Source organism: Aythya marila (assembly GCF_965140915.1).
Source record: "Aythya marila genome assembly, chromosome: 27".
NCBI lineage: Eukaryota > Metazoa > Chordata > Aves > Anseriformes > Anatidae > Aythya > Aythya marila.
The window spans coordinates 1,637,893-1,664,970 of record NC_139068.1 but is presented as its reverse complement, the minus strand read 5'-3'; the positions used below and the strand labels follow the sequence as shown (position 1 = coordinate 1,664,970).

General features: G+C 56.5%; 1 protein-coding gene across 10 annotated transcripts in view; it reads right to left on the bottom strand.

Moving 5' to 3' along the window:
• The window catches only part of TCF3 (transcription factor 3), a 67,199-nt gene extending 47,002 nt beyond the window's left edge, over positions 1–20,197 (bottom strand). For 9 of the 10 annotated variants that reach the window (XM_082779967.1, XM_082779973.1, XM_082779974.1 and 6 more), the window contains exons 1-3: positions 19,928–20,197; positions 17,464–17,565; positions 10,693–10,765 (exon numbers count right to left, since the gene is read on the bottom strand). In XM_082779967.1, the coding sequence (XP_082636093.1) occupies positions 10,693–10,765; positions 17,464–17,538 (148 nt within the window). In that variant the 5' untranslated portion in view covers positions 17,539–17,565; positions 19,928–20,197. Of the gene's footprint in view, positions 1–10,692; positions 10,766–17,463; positions 17,566–19,927 lie in introns of those variants that run through there. The other variant, XM_082779970.1, reaches the window with a different exon arrangement.
• Positions 20,198–27,078: the final 6,881 nt, after the last annotated feature.

The following is a 27,078-nucleotide window of genomic DNA, read 5'->3' as shown; positions in this document are numbered from 1 at the left end:
CAAAAACTGTCTTAAAGATTGAACTGATCTGTGGGGCCAAGGGAAAGGAGAACAAAAGTCAGAGACCTGTGGCACCCACTCCTGCAGCCAGCCCATCACTCCTGCAGGCCTCTGAAGGCAGATCCGCAGAGGATGTGAAATAATCAGGATATGAAATGATTTTTAAGGGTTTTTTTTTGCCAGGTAGGCGAGGTAAAGGTCACTGAGAGCCGTGTGAACACAACCAGCTCAGTGACATCGTGCTGAGCTGGCTGCGGAGCTGAGCTTGGTTCACACATACCTCGGAGGAGCAGAGAAATCAGCCTCAGCACGAAGCTGTGCGCTGCCCAAAGCTGCCGGAGAGATGGCGGCCACAGGGCAACGGTGGCCCAGGCTGGGAAAACGAAAATTCACCCAGGTTGGTAAAACAAAGTGAGGAAACACTCAGCAGCTCCGTGCGCCATGCTCCTGCTGCAGAGACCAAGATGCCTCGGAGCCCACGCAGCCGAGCACTTTACTTATGCTTATTTTTAAATAAAAGGTGCCTGTCGGTGCTGGTGTCTTCTTTAGGTCAAGCAAGGAGGCTGCGAAACCTACGAGGCTGAAACAGCCGTGCCAGGAGCACTGGCAGCTTTGGCACAGACTCCTCTCCAGACCTGCCACCGAGAGGTCACTGCTCGGGACAAAACCCATCCCTCTCCCTCGCTCAGCCGCAGCCTCTGCTCTCAGAAGATGCTGGAGTGAGAGCCTGGGCGTTTGGTTAAGGTTTTAGAGGAAAGGTGCGAACGGTTTGAACCACAGCACAAGGAGGAATAAAGGCATCTTGCTTTCAATTTTTTTTTTCTCTAAAAAAGAAAAAAAACCAAAGACATTTGATAGGGAGGCACATCCATCTTCCCACAGCCTCTCAGGCCATTCATCATTTGGATAAAATCCAGTTTCACATTGAAATTCAGCTGGACTTTCAAATGCAAATACGAGGAGAAGAGCAACATATGGTAGAGGTTAGTACGTATTTTTCCTAATTAAATGGCATACTGCTGTTTTGTATAACAATGTTAACGGGGCATTAACAAGCCTTTGGAGGAGAGACCACCTCACTTTCAAAAAAATGCCTCAGAAAGCAGAAGGGGCCCAGGACCTCCCCGCTCTCCGAGGAGCGGTCACACGTTCACCACGGCAAGGACAGCTTTTGTCACGTGCCACGAGCCAACTGTCCCCCTGTGCCACCTGGGGAAGGAAAGGAGGTGACCGGCACCGCCAGCGTCCTCTGAGCCAGGTCCTGTCCTGGTGGGTCCTGCCGGAGCGTGGCTGGGTCCTGCTCCAGGCCCAGGACGTGCTGGATGCCACCAGGTCTGGGAGGCACGCAGTGCCGTGACAGAGCCCAGGACAGCTCCTGGAGGGGGAAAACTGCACCAAAGCCCCACTCCCAAGGGATGGAGGATGGGCAGAAGATGCCCTTTGAGGAGAGGAACGGCTCCGTGCCGAGCGGTGCCAGCCAAGCCTGGGGCCACCAGAGCCAAGTGCCACCACTGAAGGAGAGGCCACTGCTGGCTGGCAACGGTCTGTGCCTGCAGAGAGGAAACAGGGCACGGCACGTGCCTTCCAAGAGGCTTCCTCCTGCATAGGACCGGTCAGGGTTTTGTACAACAGCCCTTTGCCCTGCTTGGTATAAAATCCCACCCCCAAACACGCCCAGGGGTGCTGGAGGCTGCCCTTCCTGCCATCCCCGGCCGCTCTGGAACGGGGCCATCCATTTATTTTTGGTCCCTGTCTAACCAGGAAGGCTCCCCTGCTAGAAAAAGCTTGTGCCACATTAACTTCGCCTCCCTCTTGCTCCTGACGCAATCTCTGGCTAAATTTAGAGAGAGATGGTGCCTTCGGACACTTCGAGGCGGGGGTGTGCTGCTCAGGGTTAACAGGCAGATGGACAGCAGGTTTTTAGGGTTTTTTTTTGCCCCACTCGCCTTGGAGCTGAGCTACCTGGAGAGATAATATAAAAATTCAAGGGAAAAAAGGCAGATGTCTGGGTATTCACCTCCTTTAGGGGTGAGGCAAGGTGGTATGAGTCCTGTAAAGCCATCCTCCCTCCAGAAACACTAGTCACGGCAGCAAGAGAGAGGCATCAACAAAACCATTAGGAAAATCCTCAAAAGCTGATTCACGAAACCTCCATCCTTTTCCCCTTCTGATGTTTTTTCACATGTGCTTCCATCCCGTGAGGTCACCCAGGGCAGACAAACCCAGAACCTGTACAAAAACCTCCCCACCCTACCCCAAACCCAGGCTGCGCTGGGTTTGAAGCCGCGGAGAGCCCAAGGGCGCCGCGGGGCTGTGCGGGGGGCTGCAGGGACCCAGTCCCACACCCCCAGGGTTGTCCCCAGGGCACGTCCCCCGACAAAGGGCACCGCGGGAAGCCTGGCAGTGCCGCAGCTGCCAGCTGCGCGTTTTGATGCCACGAGAGCGCCGTGCCCCAGCTCGCCTCCGGTGATCTCCAACCCTCAGCGCCCGCCGCGCTCCCGGTCCCCCGTACAATTACGCATTCAGCACCACAATGTATTTCACACCGTATTTCATGCCTCATTTGGCAACAAAATTAATTAAACTTTAAGTCAACACTGAAGGAGTGCAGTACCTTTCTTCCCTCCGTGGCATATATAACTCAATTTGTTTAAGCTAATGCGCTAATCAAGACTTGCAAAATACTTGGGAACCTTCTGGCAGGAGGGCCTCCGAAACCCGCAGCGAGATGCTCTCCACACTGGCTCTGCTTGGAGGTCTGGCAGGGCACAACCATCATTCAACAAGCCCCATTTCCCTAAAATTTAACCTTTCTCCCCCAAAATACTGCTCACAAACACGCATTCTGGCCTTCTGCTTGTGCAGCGCGATGCCGGAGGGTCGGTGCCATCCTCACGCCCCAAACCTGTCTGCTCTGGGCATCTGCATGCACCCAGCAGGGTCGGTGGCCTGGGGATGCACCAGGGAAGCCGCAGCCCTCGGATACTGCCCACGTCTCTCCTCCTCGCTGCCAGGGGACACGTGGGACAGCCAGCGGTCCTCCTCGGAGGCAGCTGGGAGCCTGCAGGCTGCCACCCCCTCGCCGTGCTCCGGGGATGTCTCAGCTATTTGGAGGCGCTGCGAGAGGGCAGGCTAATCCCAACCCACGCGGCTGGGAATCCGAGAGGCAGATGTGGGCAAACTTTTTGGCATAACTGAGACAGCTGCACCGGCCAGCACCAGCCCACTGCCCCGCTGCACGCCCCGGGACGGGGTGGCTGCCAGGGCGCGGGCGGGAGGGCGAACCCCTCTGCTCCAGCACCCGAGGCCAGCAGAACGGGCTGAGCTGAGCGGCGAGGAGCGAGCACCAAGGCAGAAGAGGAACAGCCACCAGCAGCCTGTGACCCGCGGCTTACCTGCGTCGCAACGCCTGCAGCACGGGGCAGAGGCACCGAGCACGCCCTGAGAGTGCAGTGTGCTTTTCAGGCACGGCTCCTGTGGCAGGTTTGCAGCCCGCGGTTAGAGGATCATCCCGCATCAACCCCATCTATCAGGGGTCACCGTGCATCCCAGGAGGGCTTCACCAGCCTGGGGAGTTCAGCCCATGGTCCTGTGCCATGCACACAGCACAAAGCACGTGGGAAACATGCGCACAACCTCATGGCCTTGACCACAGAGGGAAACACTGCCTACTTCCAGCTGAAGTGGTAAGATCATCATCACCTTCCCACTTGTGAAGATGTTATAAACAGCATCATTAGAGTCTGCTCTTGTATTAGAACAAAGATGTCACCTTTAACAGGGATTTTGGATGCCAGTGAGCAGAGAAGATGCATTTACGGCATTCTTCAGCCGAGTTACCGCAGTGCCTGACGAGGTATGAGGCCCTCCAGAGCAACGAAATGGCACCACACGTTCCATCTGTCCCCTGAAGACACCCACTTGCTATCTCAAACTTTAAAAAAAGGTTAACTCCAATCTGAGCGTAAGTGCACATAACATTAACAATGGGGATGCAGTAGGCAGCGGCTGGTCACACGCGGGACACGTGCTGCAGCAGGCACCCTACCGAGCATGCAGAATTTGAAATTAGCAGCAGCGAGGTCCAGCAGAAACGCCTGCCAGACCTGCTGGGCCCCTTCCAAAGCCATCTCTCCCCTTTGGAAAGGGCACAACAAGCGTGGAAGGCTTCGAGCTGGGATGCTGAGCCAAAAGCGAGCTTTCTGCCTACTCTCACCAGGAGAACACAATAGGAACAGAGGATGGAGCAGCACCCAGCCCTGGCAGGGCTCCCTGGGGATGTAACAGCCAGGCACAGCCAGGTTAGGCACGTGCTTTTTCCCTCCTCAAATGCAGAAGTCCAAATCTCAGCCTTGCAACAATGCACAATGTTCAAGCAACGCTGCGTGAGCAGGGTTTGAGGTGGGCTGAGGCAGAGCTGCTGCGCCCCAGCACCGAACCCCCAGCGCGCTGCCCTCCACGAGATCATTTTTAGCGAGGTCCTGGCCCTCGCCATCACGACACCAGCAGCCTAAGCAGCGCAACAGCGCTGGGCACCACCTCCTTTTAATAAAAGGAAAGCAGGTGCTTGAGCTCGAAGGCAGAAGGCTCCCTCCTACCCCAGCTTCACGCCAGGTAAGGCACGTGATGCTTTACATAAGATGCACTCATCTCGCCACAAGCCCTCGAGCAGGCACAGTTACACCAGGGCTGCGTTGCCTCATCTCGGGAAGGAAAAAGCTCTACCGGCAGGAGATGGCTGCACCGCTCTAACTCTGCTGGCAAAGTTAAAGCTGTGTGCTTAAACAAGGTCTGTGTCAAATTTGCAGTTTCTAAACAAAAGCTGTCGCTTATCTCAGTACAGCTTTGGCTCTCTAGCACCTCCGACATTCCCCATGCTCTTTCCTCGTTCAAAATCTCAAATCCAGCCAGGAGGACTCTTCCTTCGGGTGGGAGATCAGCAGAAATACCCCTCCCCTGGAAACACGTACCCTGCGAGCCCCTGAAGTTGCAGGCACACAAAGATGAGGGAGATTTCTCTGCTGTACCCGCAGCCACCAGCGGGACTCCTGAGCGCTGAGCTGCCCCTAGAGCATCGCTGCTGCCCCAGCACAACGCTCCCCCTCGGTGCTCTCCCCAGGTTCACTCCTCAGGCACCTGCTGGAAACCTGCTCCATCGGGACGCACTCACTCCCAGCCTTGCCCACTGCACAGAAAATTTAAGGCGAAAAAAACGTATTCGAAGAAAAGCAACAAAAAATAGCTGCATGTCATCCTCACTGCGATGGTGCAGGAGAAGCAGCTGCCATGGCAGGGCAGCGCCAGGAGCAGGGACACAACTGGAGATGGAACTGGGGCGTTACGCGGGGTTGAGGGAGACAGGCGTGAAGATATGCCCCTGCCTTTTGTTCCCCCACGCTTGCTATTTCCTGCTCACCCAGCTACAGAAGCTTTCAGGCCCTCCAAACCTTTCTGTTTTTGTTTCTCAAATCCTGTTTTCTGTATCCTTAATGTGACCCACCCCACGGACAAAACGCCAAGCAGAAAGCAGGGAGGAGGACACCAGGAGCTTCCCCAAGGCAGCAAAAGAGAACAGAGCTGAGAGCCCTTCAAAGCACCTGGCTGCAGCAGGTGGGAGCTGAACTCTGCTGAAAGCCCTGAAAGCCCTCTGGGCTGCGGCACGGAGAGCCCAGGGCTGGCCCTGAGGGCATCCCCCCAGCACCTCCAGCAGCCTCCTCCACATGAACGCAGCCCTGGGGCACGCAGAGAAGTCGCCGCCTCATTCAAGGCACCGCAAACTTGACTTGTCCACAACAAGAGGGTTTTTTTTTCTTCCTTCAAAAATGGCCAAAAAGTCATTTTAACTTCGAAAGACAAAGCCGTGGCAGCAGGCAAGCAAGCTCGCTGCTCTGACTTTTTGTTGTGGTGGCTCTCCATTTAGTGACAGTTTCGCAAGCCTGCTGCACGGGCACGCACACGACCGCAACATAAACAAGCAGCCTGCAGTACACGCTTTAATGGAAAGTGCCAGTTTTAAATATCAAGTCCCATATTGCGTACCTCATGTCTGCCTTCCATCACATATCAAAATAGCAAGCAAAGCCCATCACTCCCACTCCAGCATAAGCAAAACATGTGGGAACTCGAGGCAGTTAGTAGGAAAACGTGATACATCCTTACTAATAAAAGCTCCGCTTTTCCTCACTATGGCAAATAGCTGCAAACGCCATTCTGCAGCCTGAAACTCAATCATGACAGCACTGCGCCCAAAACGTGGTGCTCAGCTCCCCACAATCCCCAGAATTCGCTGCTTTTACCACCAGCCCCAGCCCCCCAAAGCCTCCCTTCCACGCCGGGATCCTCCTGACACGCGGCTGCGTGCACACGCAGAATAATTAAATCTTCAAACAGCTAACCCACAGCCCCAATTAACGAGACAACCTCATCTTTCATAGAATTTATTACTCTCAGTGCTGTTGCCACAGGTATCCAAGTTTGAACGTTGTTTAAAGCAGGCTTTCAAAGGGGATACAGACTCACCTACCTCCGGGGAGAATGCATTTGCTTTGTTCACTAGACTATAACTTAAAATTTGTTACATGCACCAGCTTGTAACTCTTTGAAAAACTCCCTGGTTAGCCAGCTTCAAATGTATTTTATGAACTTGCCCCGATCAAAGCAATTCCCTCAACAATGAGCCTCATCTCACAATCTCACTGGCAAAAAAGCGTTGAACAAATTTTGGGGGTGGAAATCACAGCACGGAGTGGGGGGGGGACTCTCCCCTCCAAACCCACCCAGGGGACCTCAAGCACGGGAGCTCCCTTCAGCACAAAGCGAGAAAGAAAAGACATTTAACGGTGAATTCAGTTACTCAAAAGGAAAACAATTAAGGCTATTTTTTTTTTAGCAAAGATTTTTATTTATTGTGAGCAGGAATCGTGTCGGCAGAAGGCAGCCTGGGCTGCTGTTCCAGTAGGACACAACCCTGGCATCGCACACTTTGCTGATGCTTTGGGGAGAGGGCTACAGGCGCCGTACATTTGTTGTGGATGCAAAGCACTGCTGGTGAGCTGCTCCAGGAGATGTATTACCTCGTGCAACCGTTTGCCTCGGTTTCCCTTCCCTGCTCGTGTTTGCTGCAACAGCGGCGCAGCTGGCACGCGCTGACCCCAAAAACTCAGCAGCCACGAGGTGACAGCCCCAGCGTGGCCCAACAGCGATGCCACGGCCCGGGAAGAGACAATGAAACTTCTTCACCTCCCGCCACTCCTACTGTCTCAGCGTCAATTAAAAATGGTCATTTCCATGTGAAATCCAGCACGCGCGGTTTCCTGCTAGAGGCGCAGTTTAATTAAGCACGCTGGGAGGGAGCTTGTTTCTGATCAGATTAGTCATCTACAAACTATGACATGGGGAGGGGGGGACAGAGGACATGGCTTGAAATGTTTTGCTACTGCAAATAACAAACAGTTTGGCACGGGGATGACGAAACCACAGCCCTGTAGGAGCAGGACAATAGGCATGTGCCGAGCGCCCCGGCAGCAAACAGCGGGGCTCACGCTGGAAGCGCTGGTCGCAGCTCCAAGCCCCAGGAAGACCAACTTCCCCGCGGTGACCTATATGTGCTATAAATGCTGCAGACACGGCCTGCATGACGTAAGCTCCGTCCTAGTGGCAATTGTTGGGTTTCGCCTTGCCAAAAAAACGCAAAGCGGAGGTGCTGAATTGTCCGGGCGGCGGGATAGCTAAACCAGTTCCTCCCTGGTGCATTTAAGGACAGAAATGAGGGAAACAGTGGCAGAGCTTAAAATAAAACCAGGAGACAAATATAAAAGCAAAGAGATCTCAAAGCTGGAGGGCTTGCATTAACACTTTGAATTTTCCTGGCTTCAGAGAGCAAACCGGGTCCCCCCTCGCGAGGAGGCCACCCACGCACGCACCAGCAGCCCAGCCAGGGGCAGCCAAAGCAGTCATTAATTGGGATTTGAAGAGGATTTCAATTTGGGGCAGCTTTATCACCGCAGTTTTCTTGTAGCAGTGTTTCAAATTACCACACTACCTTATTTACCAGCCCGATTTTGGAAGCGAGAGCCTTATCCTGGCAAATGGGGCGTTTTGGCTGGGAGTCAGCAGGGTCCCTGCCCGGCTCCTTCCACTTCCAGCTTCCCCTGGGCAGCAGAGAGCCTCGAGCTGAAGGCTCCTCCGGAGGGGAAAAAAGAAGAGCTCCACCTTGCCCCAGGATCTCCCTGAGGAGGAGGGAGATGAAGAGTGGGAGGCCACAAATTCACATTTCCAAGGGTGGGCAGAAGCACAAAACATAAATGCTCCTGGCGCAGAAGGCATCAGTTTATTATCTCGGGGTTACTGCAATAACGAGGTATTGATGTTGTAGGGCGCGCTGCTGAGCCAAGACTTCAGCGAATTGGCGCTCGGTTCCTCCTTCCAAGGAGAGGGATGGCAGTGGAGGGGAAACACAGCACTGTTTTCAGCAGGGGCATGGGACCCAGCTGAACACAAGCGTTTGAAAAACACGAGGCACGCTGAAGATGAAACCCAGGCCTTGCTGTGCGGCGAGCAGACGTAAGGAGCTAATCTCCGGGTCCAGATTACCGAAGGCTGCAAGGCGCTCTGCTCCCTCAGCAAGTCCAGGTCCCCAAATCCAAGGGCCATCTGCTCCTCACCTCCGACCAAGCAGTGCTGGTGACAAGTCACCGTCGAGTTCTGAGCTAGCTGCCTGGCTGTGCCTTTGAGGATGAACTAGCCTCTGATGGCACCTTGCTGTCAATTAGTAAATTAAGCTTAACCACCATCCACAGACTACAAAAACCACGATCTAGGACCTTCTGTAGACAGCCCGGATCCTTCTAGCAGCTGCACTGCACCCCTGTACACTGCACACCTTATTGGAATCTTATTGCAGTTATTCACCCACCAAAAATCCCTCTTCAAACACCCAGAAGTCACAAATGTGAAGAGGAATTGAAATGTGTCCCCCTCACTCTCCAAAGGTGAGGCTAAGCACAACAGGCTGAGGAGCGAATGCTGCTGGTGCAGCAAAAGGTTTCCCCTAAACCAAGCCTCAAGCTGCATTTCAAACACAGGCTGCCTGTCTGCAGGACAAAAGAGCTGCCCCAGAGCCCCAAAACCAGGACAGCAGTGATTGTGCAACTGCTGTTGTATAATATCAGTCCTCTGTTTTTATGAACTACTCACAGCCAGGCTCAGAAAGCACCAGCCCAGAGGAAGGGTGGTGTCAACATTACCTTTCACTCACCCGAACGAAGAGAGAGGGGAAGAAATAAAAAGAAAGAAAAAGGTTCTGCATCGTTTTGGCTGCAGCCCAGCTAGGCAGAGGGGGTCCGGTCACCACGCCGGCTGCACCAGCACAGCCTTGCTTGAAGCCTCAGCTCGCTGGCCGGCTCTGCAAGCCAGGCAGCCAAGCCAGCCTCTGAGCAGGAAACGAATTAATGGGAGCTTGCTCCAGAGCTATTCTCTCACTAGCGTGTAGCATGTCTTTGGTGGATTATTTTAACAGCAGAAGTCGCCTGCACATTCATACACAGGAACACTCGCTGGGGAGATCAGCTTCCATCTGGGTTAACCCGAGAGTTTCTGCCCTTGAATTTCCTCCCTTTTCTCCAGCACCCACTCAACGGCTTACCTCCCTGTAAAAATGTTTGCTCAAAAACATCTTGACAAGCAGCTAAACAGTTCCACATTCCCCTGGCCCCAAAGAGCAGGAGCAGAGCACTGCACGTTGCTTCCACAGGAGCTCCCCTTTTCCGCCACCATGCAGAAATCCCACCCTGCTCCCTGTGGCTGGCCACGGGCACTGCCCTTTCCCCAGACAGCTCGACTCGAGCCGGCGCAGGAAGGTCAAGTTTTAACCATCCCCAAAGCAGCAGCATGTTTCGGCAAGAAGGGCAAATTAAGCGAACTTCCTGCATGCCAGGGGCTGCAGTGAGCCCTGCACAGAGCACACCTTCCCCGGGCATCAAAAGCCTGGCACGGCACCGCGCCGTCCGCCTGGCCTGGGAATTCTCTGCTTCAGCCTCAGATGAATCCACACCGTGCTTCCAAAACCAGACATCTAAAAGCTCCGTGCCCTTCAGAGCCTGCTGCTCCTCCCGCAGACACCCTGCTCCCAAACCCCTTTGATGCAGGCATCCTTGTACCCTCGCCAGCGGGGATGTAGCCGCACGGCTCTGCTCTGCCCCCCAGCAGCCCCAAACCTCGTGCACGGCTCCAGCCGCCCTCGCTGCCCTTCTCCCTGCTGCCAGGAGGGCTTTGTGAAGGCACTTTTGGGAACAGAGTGATCCCACCCGCGGCAGGGAGCTGCTGGGGGGCTGAATAGAGCAGACACCCAAATTGCACCGGAGTCTTCCTTCAGGCAGCCGAGCCCCAGGAATTCACCACCAAGGAAGTGTCTCCTCAGTGATGTGCAGAAAAAGTCTTCCAGGGTACAGTACACCACCCCCAGCTCCGGCAGCAGCCTCCCAACCAGAGACAGACCAGCACGAGCAGCTCTGCCTGCCCAGAGACACGCAGAGCAACAAGGAGAGCATCCGACAAACCAGCAGCAGACAACCACCGGAAAAACACACAACACACAAAACTACCGAAACCACTCCGGTTGGGTCTCTGGTAGCAAACACACATTTATTGTAAGAGACTATGTTGTTAAAGAAAAAAAAATTAAGATGACAATACCTGATCCTCCAAACTGAGTGCTTGCTAGGGTCGTGGGTCTGTTTTTTCCATTAGCCACTGGCAGGGGAAACATCTAGAAAAACAAGGAGATGAGAGGGAAGGGAAGAGAAAAGAGATTTCAGTATGTTAGTTTTGCTGTGCTGCTGCAAAGGGGGGTCATGTTGGGCAGGCAGGGGGAGGAAGGGGGAAGAGAAGCACTTTACTGATGCAAAAAACTTTCCTCTCCCTGCGTCCCTGCTACATAGATCAGCTGCAGGAGGGACAGGAGAGCAGCGCAGCTGTGCGCTAATATACACACGCATTCCTACGTGCATAAACTTCTCCTGTGTACACAGCGTGTCTGGATCCTTAGGTGCAGTTGAAAGCCATCCAAGACGCATCGCTGCTGCGGTCAAAACCGACAGTTTCTGCCCCAGCTTATTCAGCACGGCCCAGCCAGGAGGGTGCCCCCAGAGCCATGCTGAATGCCCGACTTCATTCATAAAAAGCTCCCAGGCCAGCGACAGCACCCGACAGAGCTCACTTCGTCCCTCGACCCGTAGCATGGTCCAGGTCTCACCCCGTGCCCAAAGCCACCCAGCAGCCCCATGCCAGCTCCCAACCCTGGTCCCCGGGGTCTCCAGAAGCACCACGAGCGAACGCAGCCCATGGGCTGGCAGAAGCCGTGCCAAGTTCAAAGGTATTTAACTCACACTGAGCAACATTTGCATATTTTGCAAAGTCAGTAACGTTGGCTGCTCGCTTGCTATGCTGCTGTGGCCACAGTATCACAGGTCATCTTCTGCCAGGGAGCTTCCCCAAAAACACTGCGTACCTCATCAGCGAACCCGGGTCAATATATTTAATGTAAGGTGGGAGGGCTTCAGAAGCTGTTATTTAAAAATCTATATGCACCTGCGTGCAGCAGAAAACTAATTCTTCTCCACACAAATGGAGCTCCAGCCAACAACTGGTGGGAAAACGCTTCATGAATTAACATTTTAATATCCTTTTACTACTCAAGATACTTTCACCACCAAGTCATTTGAATTTTTATTATTTTTAGCTTTGCAATGTCTGAGTAACTCAAAAGTTTAATGCTTTGAAGATTAAACAATGTAATGGCACAAGAGCCTACAGAAACGCAGCGTTTCGTGCCCTGACATAGCTGATGTCTGGCTGTGGTCAGAAACATTCCTTTGTACAGAACCGTCTGCCCAGCTTTGTTTTTACAAATGCTGGGTAGGAAAAAAAAAAACAAAAAAAACAGTTAAATGTGGTAGAGATGCAAAGAGAGCAGTTAAGAAACCAACTGCCATTCAAAAAAGAACTCAAATTTGGGATCATATATATTTATGAAGGTGCACACTTGAGCAGTACAGAAGCACACGCATTTAAATAAAGGTGTAAGCAGCGTTTAAGTGCACGTGTGGACAACCAGCAGCAAGCCCGCAGGCACGTTCCTCCCCGCGGTGTCACCCTGCTGCCAGCACCCCGCTCCCTGGGGGCTCAGCCCCTGCTGGGTGCTGCTGGGGCCCCCCCTGCACCCCCAGAGGCTCAGCCCCACACCCAGGGGGCCGGTGGCCCCACCATCGAACAGGCCTTGTTTCCTCAGGAAGTCGGGCTAGAAAACAAAAACAAACCCTGACGACACCGAATGCTCGCAGCCTACCTTCCTTTCAGTGCTCTGGTTTGTTTTTGTCAGCGCTGTTTTCTGCAAAGATCCCTGAAATGACTAAAAATGGAATTTGCACAGCTGACCCGGCCCGGCCCCACTCACACGCCCTCCCATTGAGGTAGGGAAGACAACCAAGGGGTCCGAGACCCCTTTTCCAGGCAGTGAGAGGCAGTTCTGCCCACATGAGCAGGGGGCACCCCCATCCTGAGCAGCAAAACAAAACCCCGAGAGCTCCCCTGCCTCCTTTCCGCGAGGTTTTCTGCTTCCTACGCGCCGATGCCGAAAACCCCGCGGTTGGAGCGGCAAGCACCAGCGGAGAAAATGAGCAGCCCTGTTCCACTGTGCACCTTCTACTCCTGCACTGAGGTGTCCCCCCCGCGTGCGGCAATCCCCAGCACGCCCCCGCGGGGATGCCCTCGCCACCGCGCCACCGCCGCGAGGTTTCAGACTGATGCAACCCTTCCTGCGCTCCCTCCCGCAGGGATCTGCGACCAAGCGGGGTGCCCCGGGTCACCCCGCGCCTCGAGGCAGGCTCCGAGCACCTTTATCGCTCGCCGGCTCCAGGAAACGTTTCAGTTTTTTGGTGGTTTTATTTTTTTTTTTCTTTTTTACTTTTTTTTTTTTTTTTTTTTGCTGCCAAGTTGTTTTTCCACCATGGTGCAGGCTGGTGCGCGGCCGCATCGAGGAGCTGGGTGCAAGTCATTCGCGAGGCGCTCGCTGGCGTGTGTCACTCACAGCCAAAGTTCACCCACCCACTGCGAATTTCCTTTCTGCTTCGAAACGCAGCTTTAAAAATAAACTTCGAGGGGGGGGGGGGAGGATGACCGGGGCTGGCACACACCAGAGGGACCCAGGCGCAGCCTCGGAGGAGCTGTAATTGGGTCATTACTCGTCCTTTGTTGGATTTGAATAACGTAGATGTAAGTGGTTATGTAAAATCCCCCATCTTAAGGCTCTGTATATAGTTTCTCAAGTCATGTCTCCGGCCTCCCTGACAGCTGACAACAATGCCCGTGTATCCTCACAGCTCTAACTCCCCCCCACCGAAGGATTTATTCCCCCCTCCACTTCTCCCAGATTAAAAGATGCAAACCCAGAGCACGGGGAGCTCCCAACACCCGCGCTTGCTGCCGGGGAATTACAGCTGAGAGACCCCACGCTCCCGGCAGCAAAGTTGTAAGCAAGAGAGGGAATTTGCCAGACACAAGTAACAATATCAAGCAGCATTTCATTTATTGGGCACTTCCACCAGTGCATCAGTGTTTTCAAATTAAAGAGCTGTTTTCACTTCCCCCGCTCCTCCACCTTATGAACTCCAGGCTGAGCCAACCTCAGGCCTGAACTCAAAACCTGAAATCTATTTTGCAGAGTGGAAAGCATCCAGCTGTTAATTCGGGGAGAAGAGGGAATTCGACTCAATAAACGTTGCCAGCAGGATATTTCATACGTGTTCATTTAAGGCAGGCCTTCCTGACTACAGCCCCAAACGTCCACCGCGGCATAAAGCAAACTTCACGACCGCTTCCCTCGAAACAAAAGCGAGAGTTTTATCATGGAAACGCAGGCACTGCGCCTTGGCCAGAGCAGGGCACTCGGTGCCGCTTCAGCAGCATCCAGCACCTCGGGAGCGACAGGAGCAGGGGCAGAAGGAGCTGCTCAAGCCCTGCTGGCTGCAAACAGTTCGGTTTCCACTCTTATTCCAGCAGCTGGATGGCGAGGGCCAGCAGGCAGCGAGAGCTGTCGCTTGCCGAGGGAGCAGCCCTAGGCGACTGCTCAAGCCTCTGCCCACCCTGCAACTTCTCACCGAGTTAGAAGCCCGCCCTGACAAGCGGCATCCCCGCAGCATATGGTTAATACTCTGCTAATAATCATGGCTGTTAACAGTATTTCACTTCTGCCAGAGACCCAGGCTGGCACGCAGCCGCCTGCCTCTCTCCAGCTTGGCAGGCGCGCACCGCGGCACGGATGAGCCCCCAGCCCCGTCCGTGGGCAAGGCAGAGCCCTGTGCCTGGGCACCCACCCCGGGACATGCCTGTGCCTTCCCAGGACACGCAGGCACCAGCAGCAGGGCACAGATGTGGTCCGGGATGGCTGCAGTGAGCATCTCCCTGGGCAACACCCGGGCACAGCTCGCACCGCACGTGCCCGCCAGCCCCAGCCTGGCACAAAGTCACGCACCAAAACCAAGGGCTGCTAAAAAGGTGGAAGCCGGCAACGCGAAGCAATAGGCAGGATGCTTTCTCGAAAGCTCTCCTCCAGATTTGCAAGCCTGTTCTGGACTATTGCCAGGGAGTGGTGGTGAAAGAAAGCTTACAAATTACCTGCACTTTGGGGCAATTATAAAAGGCAATTTGTTCCGAGGTAGAGGTAAGCGCTGTGCCGCGCACACCCCAGAGCAGCAAGCCGAATACAGGGCTGCACCTTTGGCTCCAGCTCGCTCAGAAGCACGTTGCTTTGGTTTTCACCCTCATTGTCAAATTACACTGGCAGAAAGCTTCGGGTGAGTGCTTCGCAGCTCAGCAGCTACCCAACGTGTTTGTTTATTAAAGAAGGCACAAGGTCTTTCTTTCCAGGGCTCTAAGCCCCATTTACAGCCTCTCGCACAACCCTTTTATCGACTCTGCAAACCCACCAGGGCCAGACATTAAAATCCACCCAAAAGACAGCACAAAGCTGGACCACGGGCTACAGGGGCTGAACATTCCCTAGGAAAAAGGAACTGAAAGGCTGATCTGAAACAAATGCCTCCAGCCTCTCTGAATCTTCCCTCCTTCCACTCTCTTCTAGAGAGGATTATTGGGCTCCACTCCTGCTTATTCCAAAAAAACATATAAATAGGCTTGAGAATGAGATTTGTGGCCAAAAATCCTGCATCCCAACGACACAAGTACAGAAACCCACAGCGCAGTCTCCCTGACACCCCCACATTTTGCACAAGCCTGCAACGCCAGGGTGCCCAGCTCCCAGCGAGGAACCTTTCCATTTCCACTTCCCATCGTCCAGGAGAGATGCTAATATCCCTTTATGCAAACTCAGGAGAAGGGTGTGCATGTGCGGAGAGACGAGGGCTTGTGAAACAGACCTGGCTCACATCCAGCCTGCATCGGAGCCCATCGGCCAACTTATCCTGGAGGGAATGTCTTCGAATCACTCGCTGGCAAATGACATTTGCAGGCCCTGATCCTGCAAGCAGCCGCCCCCGGTGCCGCTGCTGAATGCATAAGCCTCAGACGAGCGCAGAACAAATTCTGGTCATTCCACAGAATCACACAGAATCACAGAATTTCTAGGTTGGAAGAGACCTCAAGGTCATCGAGTCCAACCTCCAACCTAACGCTAACAGCCCTCCACTAAACCATATCCCTGGAATTGAACCCAAATCCAACCCTTGGCCGCAGATTAATCTCCAAGGACAGAAATATTCATATACAGAGGGAACAGGTCAGGACCCCTCCAGGGAATACAGCTCTCAGCATGCAACTGAGTGAGGATGGGTTGTCAGTTTTGAAAATAAGGGCTTGGGTTTTTTAAGGCTCTGAACGGGGAGTGGGATTTGTGTTTTTTTTTTCCTCAGAGACCAAGCAAAGCAGGAGCTGGCACAGCCCCAACCTGCGAGCAGGCTATGGGCTACTGACCGAGGCTCAGCCCAAAACCTGGCACTGCCTGGTGGACGAGCTGGCGAGCCCTGGGACGCCTGCTGAACAGCAGGACCTCGAGGATGAGAGCAGAATAACTGCACACCGCTCCCCAGCGAACCTGGAGGTAGTCCTGTTTTTAAAGGTATGCTTTAACCCAGTCCCACAACCAACGGTAAAACATCCTGCTGTTCATTTAACAGAGCCAGCCTCCCAACAGAAGCCCAGCACTAGGAGAACTGGACTCGTCCTTCTGCAGGAGACTTGATCTTACGTGGGACAGAGGCACCACCACCAAAACTCCCCAGCACGGAGCCCAGCAGGGACAGGTACAGCCCCAGCTGTACAAAAAGGTTTATTTCTCAATGCTAAACCTCAGTGCTTGGGTGCAAAGCTACCAGGCTTCAGCACTTTCCATAGGCATAACAGCTACAAGGGCAGCAGGCACCCCTGGTTTTGCCACCTTTTTCCCCTTTTACTCTTCTCCCCTCCTCCCTACGGGGCAAGAAAATCAACCCAGGGGCCAGCCCGCAGCCAAAGCCACGGCACCCATGGTTATTCCTCCTCGAGGAGCTGTTTTCTCTATCTTCGCAGTACGTTTGCTTATCTTAAAAGCAAGATGTGTGCTCCAAGCCCCGTGAGGGTGCAGCAAACGACAGAGGAACCAAACAAAGTTATTTTCTTTTTGAACACGAGCTCTCCCCTCCGCAAGTCACCTGCCAGCCCCGGTGTGGCAGAGGCTCGACGTGCTCGGTGTGGCACGTCACTGACTGCAGACGGCAGCACAGGCAGCTGTGCTGGGGACTAACCCGCGCCCTGCTGCGGCTACCAGGGACTTCTCTTCCCTCTGAGCCGCGCACATCCTTCGGGGGGAACTCTTAGGTTCTGTTTCTTTGAAAACGAACAGCCCCTAAAGGCAGCTAAAAGGTTTCCAGTAGAGCAGAGCGCGGGGAACACGAGTGCCTAACTCCTGCAAAAATAATGTGCTGGAGAGCTTGGACAAATTTCAAACTGAGATAGAATAACCTGTGGGAGCAAAAGTTTAATAGTCTGGATCTGGGGAGAGGAAAGAAGCCTGATTAATCAGCTACTGAAGTTACATCTTTGCATTAGCTTTGTATCCATGGCTTCAAAAACAGTTACCTGGCTCTTTCACCACCAGCATTTAAACAGGCTACACACAAGTACATTATGTTTCCCCAGAATTTCCCATCAAAAAAAAAAAAAAAAACAAGAAAAAAACAACACCGAAACCCACCAACCCCCCCACCTCTCTGTACTCCCTGCGAGGAAACAATATACATCGAGGGGAAGGGGGGGGGGGAGGAGGGGCAGCAGCTTTGCTTTAACTTGAAAATAAACAAGTTGCAGCACATGTGCATGCACACAAACACGGCACATCTGAAACCCATCACGGCCAATTTCCAGGCTCCCATTTCCTCCCCCGTTGAAGCTCCGAAGCCCCGGGCCCTCGCTCACCATACTGAAGTCCAGCAGGTCACTGAGCTCTTTGTCTGTCCCAACTGCAGCCATTCTCTGCTGCTGCTGATTCATACTCCCACAGACTCAACAGTGGCAGTCCTAGAGAAAGCAAGGGGGAGGGGAAGGAGATATTTTAATGACTAGAGCAAACTACCCACCCCATTGATGAATATTTAAAAAAGACACAGCAAGAGGAGAGAGAAAGGGGGAAGGAGAAAAAGAAAACCCAGCCGAGTGCCGTGCCCCGCCGGGCTGGGAGCACAGGCAGAGCCCTCACATCGCACCCAGGGGCAGGAACAAGCGGGCTATTGACCAGACACACTTGGATGTTAGTTTTTTGCTGCCAATTCCACTAGTTCGGGCCAATTCTGTTCCTGGCGTGCGGCGAATGAAGGGGGGAAAAAAAAAAAAAAAAAAAAAAAGTCAACTCATTTATCAAAGGGTTCAGGCAAGTTATCACTCGGGCGCTTGTCTGGCTCGGCTCGCCCCTTCGCCTTCCCCCACGCTCGCTCCCTGCAGGAGGCTCGCTCTTGTCCTTGCCTAGTTTTGTTTAAAAAACGAGAGAAGAAAAAAAAAAAAAAAAGTCTGATCTTGTGCCTCTTTCCTTGAGGTTGCTGAGCACCTGCAGCTGCTGCTCCAGGGCTGAGCGTGGGGATGCCCAGCGCCGGCGAGAGGAGTGGTGAGAACTGCCCCCCCCCCCCCCTCCCAAAAGGGCCTGAAGAAAATTAAAAAAACGCCTTGTTTTTGGAGGGGGCTGCAAAAATAAAGCTCTTCAGGCAACCTGGCAAGATAGGTAAATATTATTCTTCCTAATTTTACGGATTTTTTTTGTTTTGTTTTTTAAAAGGGAGATTGATCTTTTTGGCCAACTCACTATGATAGAAAAACATTTCTTTGGGAGGGAGGAAGAGAGGCCTGGGAGGAGATAAAAGATTCCTTTTTTTCCTCTCTTTTTTTTTTTTTTTTTTTTTAGGAACTCATTCATGGTTATAAAGGGCAGCTGGCCAATAAATTTAACTCATTAATCATAAGGTTAAAAAAAAGAAGACAACTGCATGTGATCCGAACTGTTTGTAAGCTGTGCCGGCTCAGCCACCACATTTCAATAAAGTTTAAAAATACAAAATATACCGAAATCCGCCCAGCACGTAAAAACAGCCCGGGGATTTTTTATTTTTTGTTTTAAAAAAAGAGTTTAAGTGGCACCAGTGCATCTGGACATTATTTTTAAAGCGCCTTCACCCACCCACAGCCCCGCTCCCGGCCGTGACTGGGGTGGGGGGTGGGGGGGGTAGGGGCAGGGAGCCCCTTTCTGGGGGTCCCTTGGGTGCTGGGGGGGGGGGGCAGCACCTTGGGACCCCCCCATTTCCAACACACGAAGCCCCCTGAGGCAATGCTCGCCTCCGGACAACTTTAACAACTCGCAGAGCAGGGTTCAGCCAGGGCCTTTTTGAAAAAAAAAAAAAAAAACACTAATATTTTCACCTCTTTTTATAAAAAAAAAAAAAAAAAAAAAAAAAAAAGAAAAAAAGCAAAACAAAACTCTGTTTTTAACTTAAAAGTTAAAAGGGCTGCCGGGCCCCGTCCTCCATCCACACAAAGGCCGGGGCCGGGCTGACCCCGCGGGACGGGGGGGGGGTCCCCGGGGGGGGGGGTCCGAGGCCGCTTCCCCGCTCCCCCCGGGCCCCCCCCGGGCGGGACAAAGGCTGCCAAGGCCCGGCCGGCTCCGTGCCCCCCTCCCGGCCGGGCCGGGCCCCTGCAGCCGCCGCTCGGCGTGGCCCGGAGGGGGGTGTGGGGGGGTTTGAAGCAGCCTCTGCCCCCCCCAAGCCCCCCAAACCCCCTCGCATCGCCCCGGGATGAGCCCGAGCGGCCCCACCGCCACCCGGGCCCCTTCGTGCCCCCCCCCCAAACCGTGCAGCCCCCCCCGGGGCGGGGTGGAGGCCGAGCTGCCCCCCCCCCCCAATCCTTTTAGCCCCCCCCCGGCCTCACGCTAAGGGGGGGGCTCAGAGCGGGCCGCCCCCTCCCTGTGCCCCCCCCCCCGAAACTTTTACAGCCATGGGGGGGGAAACAGCGACCCCCACCCCCACCCCAACCCCCCGGGGGGGCCCGGCCCCAACTTCGCAGCCACCGGGAGCGGGGCGAGGGAACAGGGCCCCCCCCCCCATAAAGAGCCGGGCCCCCTCCGCAGCGGGGAAAGGGGAAGGAGGAGGGGGGGTCCCGGTGCCTGCAGCCCCCCCGCTCCCTCCCCACCCCCCCAGCAAACTTCGCGGAGCGCCGGGGACAAAAGAGCCGGGCCGGGGGGCGCCGGGCACGGACCCCCCCGAGCCCCCCCCCACGGGGGTCCCGCCCCGACCGCGGCTGCTCGACGGCTGCCCCCCCCCCCATAACGTCCCCGTTACCCCCACCTCGTTAGTTTTTTTTTTTTTTCTCTGTTTTTTTTTTCTTTTATTTTTTTTTTTACCTGTTCCGGGGCACAACCGCGCCCCCGGTGCGTGCGCGGAGGGGCGGCGGGCGGGGAGGGGGGGGGAGGAGGAGGAGGGCAGCGCATGAAGCTCCCGCGGGCACCCAGGCGGTGGCGGCGGCCCCGGCCCGGCCTCGGAAGCGGCCGCGGCGCCCTGTGCCGGCGGGCGGCCCCGGCCCCGGCCCCTATTGTTCTGGCGCCGCCGGCGGGCACGGCGCAGCGAAGCGGCAGCGCCTGGCTCCGGCCCGGGCGGCGCGTGCGCCCCGCGCCCCCGCCCCCGGGGTTTGGCCGGGCCCCAGCGCCGCCGCCTCCCCCCCCACCCCGCCTCCGTTAAGCCACGCCCACTCTTCGTCAGGCACCTCCCCTCGCTGTATCCCTCCGCCGCCTCCCCTCGCGTCTCCCCCGCCGCAGCGCGGAGAGCGCCGAGCTGAAGGCGCGGTGGGGGGAAAAAGGGGGGGAAGGGGGGAGAGCGGCGGGGAGCGGTGGGGGAGGGGAGGGCCGCCGTGAGGAGAGGGGGACTATGTTTTGTGGCGGAGGGATATAGAGGCGGATTGAGTGACGGCGCGCACCGCCGGGAGATGGACTGATAAGGCCGCGCGGCGCTGCCCAATGGAAAGGGGGCGCAGCGCGAGTGGCGGGAGGCGTGGCCAATCGGAACGCGCCCTGCCGCGGGGCCCGCCCACCAAGCGGGGAGGCGGGGCGCTGCGCGGGCAGGGGGCGGGCGTTGTTTCGCGTCGCCGTCCGCAGCTCCCCCGGCGGCCGCGGGGCCCCCGACGGGGCGGGCGGGCAGAAAAGAGCCCGGACGGGGGCGGGGGCGGGGGCGGCCCGCGGGCGCGGGGGGGGGGGGCAGCGCGGAGCGGCCGCCGCTTGCTGCAGCGAGGGGCGATCGTTTCCCACGTTGCTTCCCCCAAAACTCCCGGGAGAGCCGCGCCGGGGCCCAAACGTCGCCCCCTCGGGTCCCGCCCGTGCAGCCCCGCGCCCTGCGCTGGGTTTGCAGGGCAGGGGCAGGGGTTGGCGTGGGGCTGGTGTTGGGTGGGCAGGGGGTTCTCGAGTCGAATAAAGTTGCTGCTTTATCATTATTCGGTTGCCGTCCGACCGAGGGTTAGAGGTGGCGCTGGATCGCTGCACTCCCAGAGCGGACGCCGAACGGGGCTGGGGGGGAGATGCCCCAATTCCGTGGAGGATTTGGGGTTCTCCCCCCCAACCTCTGGATGCCCTCGCTGGGGTTGTACCCGCTGCTTGCTCGGGTGCTGAGCAGCGGAGCGGTGCCCGTCGGGGGGCAAAGAGAGCAAGGGATGGGGAGGGAGGACTCAGGACCCCATGGGGGATGTCACCCCCCAGGGTGCACGTGGCAGCAGAAACGTCCCCTCTCTGTAGCACCTGTGACACCCCAAATGCCTCCCGTGCCTGGAGACCAGACACAATGCTGGAAGCATCCTCACCCCTCTGCCTTCAGCCCCATCCCCTCCCGTCTCATCGAGCCCCAGTCACCCTGCTATGGCTGGCTCGGGTTCCCTGCAGCCTCGGCACTGCTGTGCCCCGGCCAGGAGCCTTCCCAGGGGCGAAGCCAGGTGGGATGCAGGGCACCGAGGGGCTGGTGGTGACATAAAACCACTGCTGGGAGCGGGGCTGAGCCCTGGGGGACTGGGGTGCAGAGGTGTCAGCCCCTGGCTCATGCTTCATGCTCCCCGTGCTAAAGGAACAGCGGAGCAGCCTCATGCAGCGCCCCTTGCCTTTCCTCCCGTGTTTTGTCCCTGCCTGGTGGCCCCCCTTGGGGTGCTGTCACCCCCCTGTCCCCCCCAGCGTGGCCGCTCTCCCCTTGCTGTGAAGCGCCGCCCCTCGCCCACTCCCCCTCCGCCTTCCGCTCTTCGGGATGACAAGGAAGAGATTAAACATTTCCCTAATGCAATTATATTCTAATTTTGCCGGTGTGGCCATAATTTCCCTGTCAACAATCGCAATTAAAGCTCAGAGCCCGTGTGCCCTGCCACCGATGGCTGTGCAAAGCCCCACGGCAGCGCGATGCAGCGGGCAGCGACAGGCACCCTGTGGGATTTCCCTTCCCTGGGACACCCCACGCTGTGATCAGCTTTGAAGATTTCCCTTCCCCAAGCCCTGCTCACTGCTGGGTGTCTTTGCATGGGCTGAAAATAGTTTGGCTCTGAAGGTGGGAAAGAAAAAGGGTGAACCCCGCATGGATTTGGGGGTGGGCTGGTAACGGCAGCGGGTGCTTAGGTGGGTGCAAGCACCAGGCTCCTGGTGGCAGGGGCATGGCAAGAAGTGTGTGCCCAGGCCTGCCCATGAGGCTCAGGGCTCCTCCAGCACCACGTTTCGCTCTAAGCAAAGTTCCTGAAGTGCCCAAAGTTTCTCAGGCATGGGGACAGGTTCTCTGGGGCAGTGGTCACAGCCCTGAGCCTGCTGGAGTTCAAGAAGTGTTTGAACACCGCTCTCAGACACGGTCTGATTTTGGGTGATCCTCCGGGGACCCAGGAGCTGGACTTGATGATCCTCGTGGGTCCCTTCCAACTCAGATATTCTGTCTTTCAATGATTCCCCCTTCCAGCTCGTGGCACAACCCTGCAGCTTCCCATCTGGGGGCTATTTTAGGGCAGAACCAGCAGGGATGGGGGCAATACAGAAAGGGGTACAACACGGAGACGGGTCGCCCGCTGAACAGACGTGTGCCGGGCAGACACCTCCTCCACCTTCATCCTCTCCACCTCCACTTTCTCCACCCCTGACCCTGGAGGGGTGAGGAGCCCGCAGGCTTCGGAGCAGCCTTGGCCCCCCCAGGTGCCCCGCGGTGTGCGCCACGGGCAGACCCCACGCAGAGCTGCACGGCGCTGTGACACGGCGTGGGCAGCACCTCGGGTTCTCCTTATTTTCACAGCCCAGCCCTTTGTGATGGGGATAGCAGCTCTCATCTCTGTGGCTGTCAGGGCTACCAAGAAGTGAGCAGAGCTGAGATCGTCTCCTGCAGCGCCAGGAGCTCCAGTGAAGCAGTTTCACAATGACTCCAGCAGTGCTCAGAGCGAGCCACGGCAGGGGAAAAAATCGTTGCACAAGGGGGACCCCAGAGCACAACCTGACCTGAAGGAGGGCGTGGAGGCGTTCCCCCGTGGGCAGGGTGTTCCATGAGGCTCCTCACAAAGCTTTGAGGACGCTGGGGACATGCCCTTGGCCAAGCCTTGCTGGAGCAGGGTGAGCCCATCCATGCACCACTCTCTGGGGAGGAACCAAGCCTGTTACAAAAGCATTTGCCACCTTAGAGAAGGGTTTTGCTGCCCTGGCAGCTGGCAGCAGCCGTGTCGGAGGCCTCCTGCCGGCGTCCTGTGGGTCCAGAGCACCCCAGCCGGTCTGGAGGCATCAGCACAGGAGCAGCACGGACCCACAGCAAGGTTCCTGCCCATGCTGGGTGTGGAACTGATGGAGACAAAGCCCTGGCTGTGTCCCTTGGTCACTACATGGCATGCAGCCCACGTCCCCCAGCTCTGTCCTGCTGCCCCCAGCACCACCCTCCCGTCCCCAGCACCTGTGGCTGCAGTGCCCAAAGGCAGCCCCACAAAGCTCGGCCATCTCATGGGTGGGTGAGATTTCTGCAGGAATCACCCAGGTCGTGCTGGAGCCGGGCACGGGTTCCTCGCCCACCAAAGGAAGGTGATGCCATGAGTGTGGCACAACCAAAGCAAAGAGATACCAACAAGTAATGGTGCAGCTGGAGCGGGAGGCAGAGGAATGCAATCGTGTCAAGCCAATCCAGCAAAAATTCACTGCAAACCAAAGGTGCCCAGCAGAAAGCCCAACAGCCTTGGACTCCACCATGAGCTAAAAAAACCCCATGGGTCTCCGCTGCGTGACACCAGCCAACCTCTGACAGCTCCTGTGGCTGCGGTGCAGGAAGAGCAGCAGGACTCCCCGCGGGACGAGCAGGGGCAGCTTTACACTTTCCTCAACCTGCTTCGCTCTTCCTGGAAAACAAAGGAGGAGAAGGAAAAATCCTCCTTGCCCCTCCTGGAGCAGCAGATCTGAGCTGAGCCCTTGGGTTTTGGCAGCTGTGGGAACACCTTTCCGTGCACATCCCATCAGTGTCCCTGTGCTGCCCTCCCCAGCCTGTGAAGCCCCGGCTTTCTGCGAGGCTGCAGGAGCGACACGTCCCTGCCCCGCGACGCAGCTCCGAGCTCTGTCCCAAACTCCCTGCCCTGCTCTCACTGCCCAGACTGCAGCCGTGGCCCCATTTCCACAGCCAAAAACCGTCCGAGATGCAAAATTTGTCACTTAATGGTGCAGGACCTGGCGTTATCAGCATCGCTGGCACAGGGGCAGAGGCTGAACCCGACAGGGCAGGGATGGAGGCTGGCTCCGGGGTGGCTTTTGGGGACGTTGCTCAGCCTCCGAGCCCCCACCCGTGGCCGTCCCCGTGTCGTGAGTGGGAGGGTCCGGGCAGGCTCGCTGCTGTCCTTGGCCGCGATGCTGGCCCGGCCCCGGCATTGCAGCAATGCCTGGGGGAGGCCTTGGCCTCGGTGGGATCTGTGGGATGCCGGCCTCACCCCTCCTCCTCCGGAGCCTCCCGGCCTCCGCAGACCAAACTGGAAACAAACGAGGCTTCAGGTCAGTGGAACTGGCTTAGAAAAAAAATAATACAGTGACTTGAGAAAAATCCCCGTTTCTGTGAAATGTCCGTCAAACGGGGCTGCGTTTCTCGGGTGGGCCATGTCCCCAAGGGAGGCCGGGGGCTGGGAGCTGTCCCCGTGCCTCTGTCCCCTCCACGAGTGACCGGTGGAGCCGTGTGGCAGCCACAAGCACGGAGAGATGTGCCGGGGTGCTTTTACCCAGGGGCATCTTTGCAAAGGGACTTTTAGCCTCGTGCATCCCCGCAGGCAGATGATGGGAGAAATGCTGCTCAGGTGGCAGAGGTGGCAAAGCCTCTGGCAGGGGATGGTGGCATGGAGGTGACAATGACATGGAGGGGACGACGGCATGGAGGGGACAATGGCAGAGAGGGGAGGAGTGGGGAGCAGTTCCTGGGGTGCCATCCTGCCCCCAGGCCGCCCACTCCTTCCAGACCCCGATGCCCACATCGCTGGGTGCTGCCACCCCGCGGGGTGCTCCTAGGGGCTCTGACAGCCCCAGGGAGCCCCGGGGTGCGGGGCCGGGGGCTTGGAGCAGCCGGGGCTTCGCGCAGGATCCCGGTGACTTTAAGGAGCAAGTTGGGCTTCATATTTGCATTTAGTCACAGTGTGAGTCAGACATTCCAGCCCCGGCTGCCGAAATACCTCAGCTCTGACTCCGTATTTCCCACTGCAACCTTTTTCTTTTTTTCCCCCTTCTCTTTCCCTTTCTCCTCTTTTTCTTCCCTTTCTCACCCTGTCTCTGGCCAGCCCCATCTCGAGGGCTCATGGGGCACGGGGAGCTGCAGGGTATGGATGTGGGCACCCAGGGCTTGATTCTCCCCATCACAATTAAGACTGGGGAGTGGTGGGGGGGTTAAACCCACCCCACCATGGAGGGCTTCAGCCACGGGGCTTTATCAACTCTGGGGGGCAAACGGGGGTGCACACCAAAACCAGCAGCAGCTTCCAACAGACTGAGCACAGGGAGCAAGGGGGGCTGGCAACGGGGGTGCAGGATGGGACCCCCACCCCAGGAGCCCCTGGCGCGGGGGCCAGGGAAGGAGCTATGCTGAGTATTTGGAGAGAAAGGCAGTTCTGTGCTTGGTTTCCTGAATGATGCATTCCACATGGGGTTGCATCACGCACAGCTGTTACATCACTTTAGCCAGGAAATTTAAAACAAGTGGTCTCGGCTGGAAATGGTGGTTTAATTATTATTTATGGACGACAACAACAACAGAGAGAGGAAAAAAAAGCCTCAAAACACTTTTTTTTTTTTTTTTTTTTTTTTTTTAGCACACACAAACCTACTCCTCTCTCACGTCCCAGCTTTGTCCCCAGCTCCTGCCCAGCCCACACGAATGCCCTGGAGCTTTGGGCTCCCTCTGCCCAGGTACGGACCCTGTGGCCACGCTGTCCCCAGGGGTGTCCCTTCCTTCCTGGCCACCCCCCGCAGCACCAGCTTCACCCGCTGCTCGAGCGCTCTCTGAAAGCCTCATCGGCTTCGCTCGCCATCCTTTGGGTGTCGTTTATTATTAGCGACAGCCCTCGCGAGGCGCGTGACTATTGGAAGTCTATCAACTGAATTATGACAGCAAATATCTCCCCAGGGACAGCCTGGGGTCATGCGATAGACCCAAGTCCATCCCTGCCTGCCAAGGCCACCCGCATGCCCCGTGGGGACCGGCCCCAGCCCCATGGGTGACCTCAGGGACAGCAGTGGGGCAGCACCGGGTCCCCTTCTCCATCCCCTTTTGCTCCTTTCCTTCCAGCTGTGGGGGACCAAAGCGATGCTGAGAGCATCACCTTCCTCCCATCACGACCCTCATCTTCCTCTCTTCCCTCCAAGGGGATGCGGGAGGACGAGGGGGGTCCCGCTGGGGAGCAGGGACCTGGTGGGGTTGGATGGATCCAGCCCCCCACGCAAGCACGGACACAGCGCCCGCCTGCGCCCGCCTCCCAGCCAGGGCAGAACCGGGATGGAAACTTCTCAGCGAGTTTTGGGGCAGCTCGCTGGAAAATTCAGAGGGGAATTTACGTGCGTGCGAACCCCCTTGCCTCGTGCAAATCGTGAAAAATGCAAAAAGGCCTCATCAAAACGCTGACCTGCCGCGTTGGCGATGAGAAACGCTGCAGCCCTCCTGCCACCGAGGTGGTGACAGCAGGTTCCTGCGGCTTGCTGTCCCCGTTGCTGCCCTCCAAGATGCCACTTCTCCTCCTAACTATACCCAAAATGATGTTTTTCAGTTTTTTTGTGTGTGGTCTTTGATGGGGCTCAGCAGAAAGTGGTCCCCAAAATGTGACTTTTTGGTGGCTCGGTGCTAAGGAAACCCTCCCCGTGTGCCCTGGGTGGGTGACGGCTCTCCAAGACCTTCCCCCACCCAACAGCAGGATGCGGCACCCACAGCGAGAGCGCAGCACCTCGGGGTGCAACCCTGCATGGGGGGATGGGAAAGCTGCCTTCAAATACCCCCCCAAAATACAAACCTAAATAACTGGGTGCTGTGAGGGAGCCCTGGGCACAGCTCGGCACGGAAACGC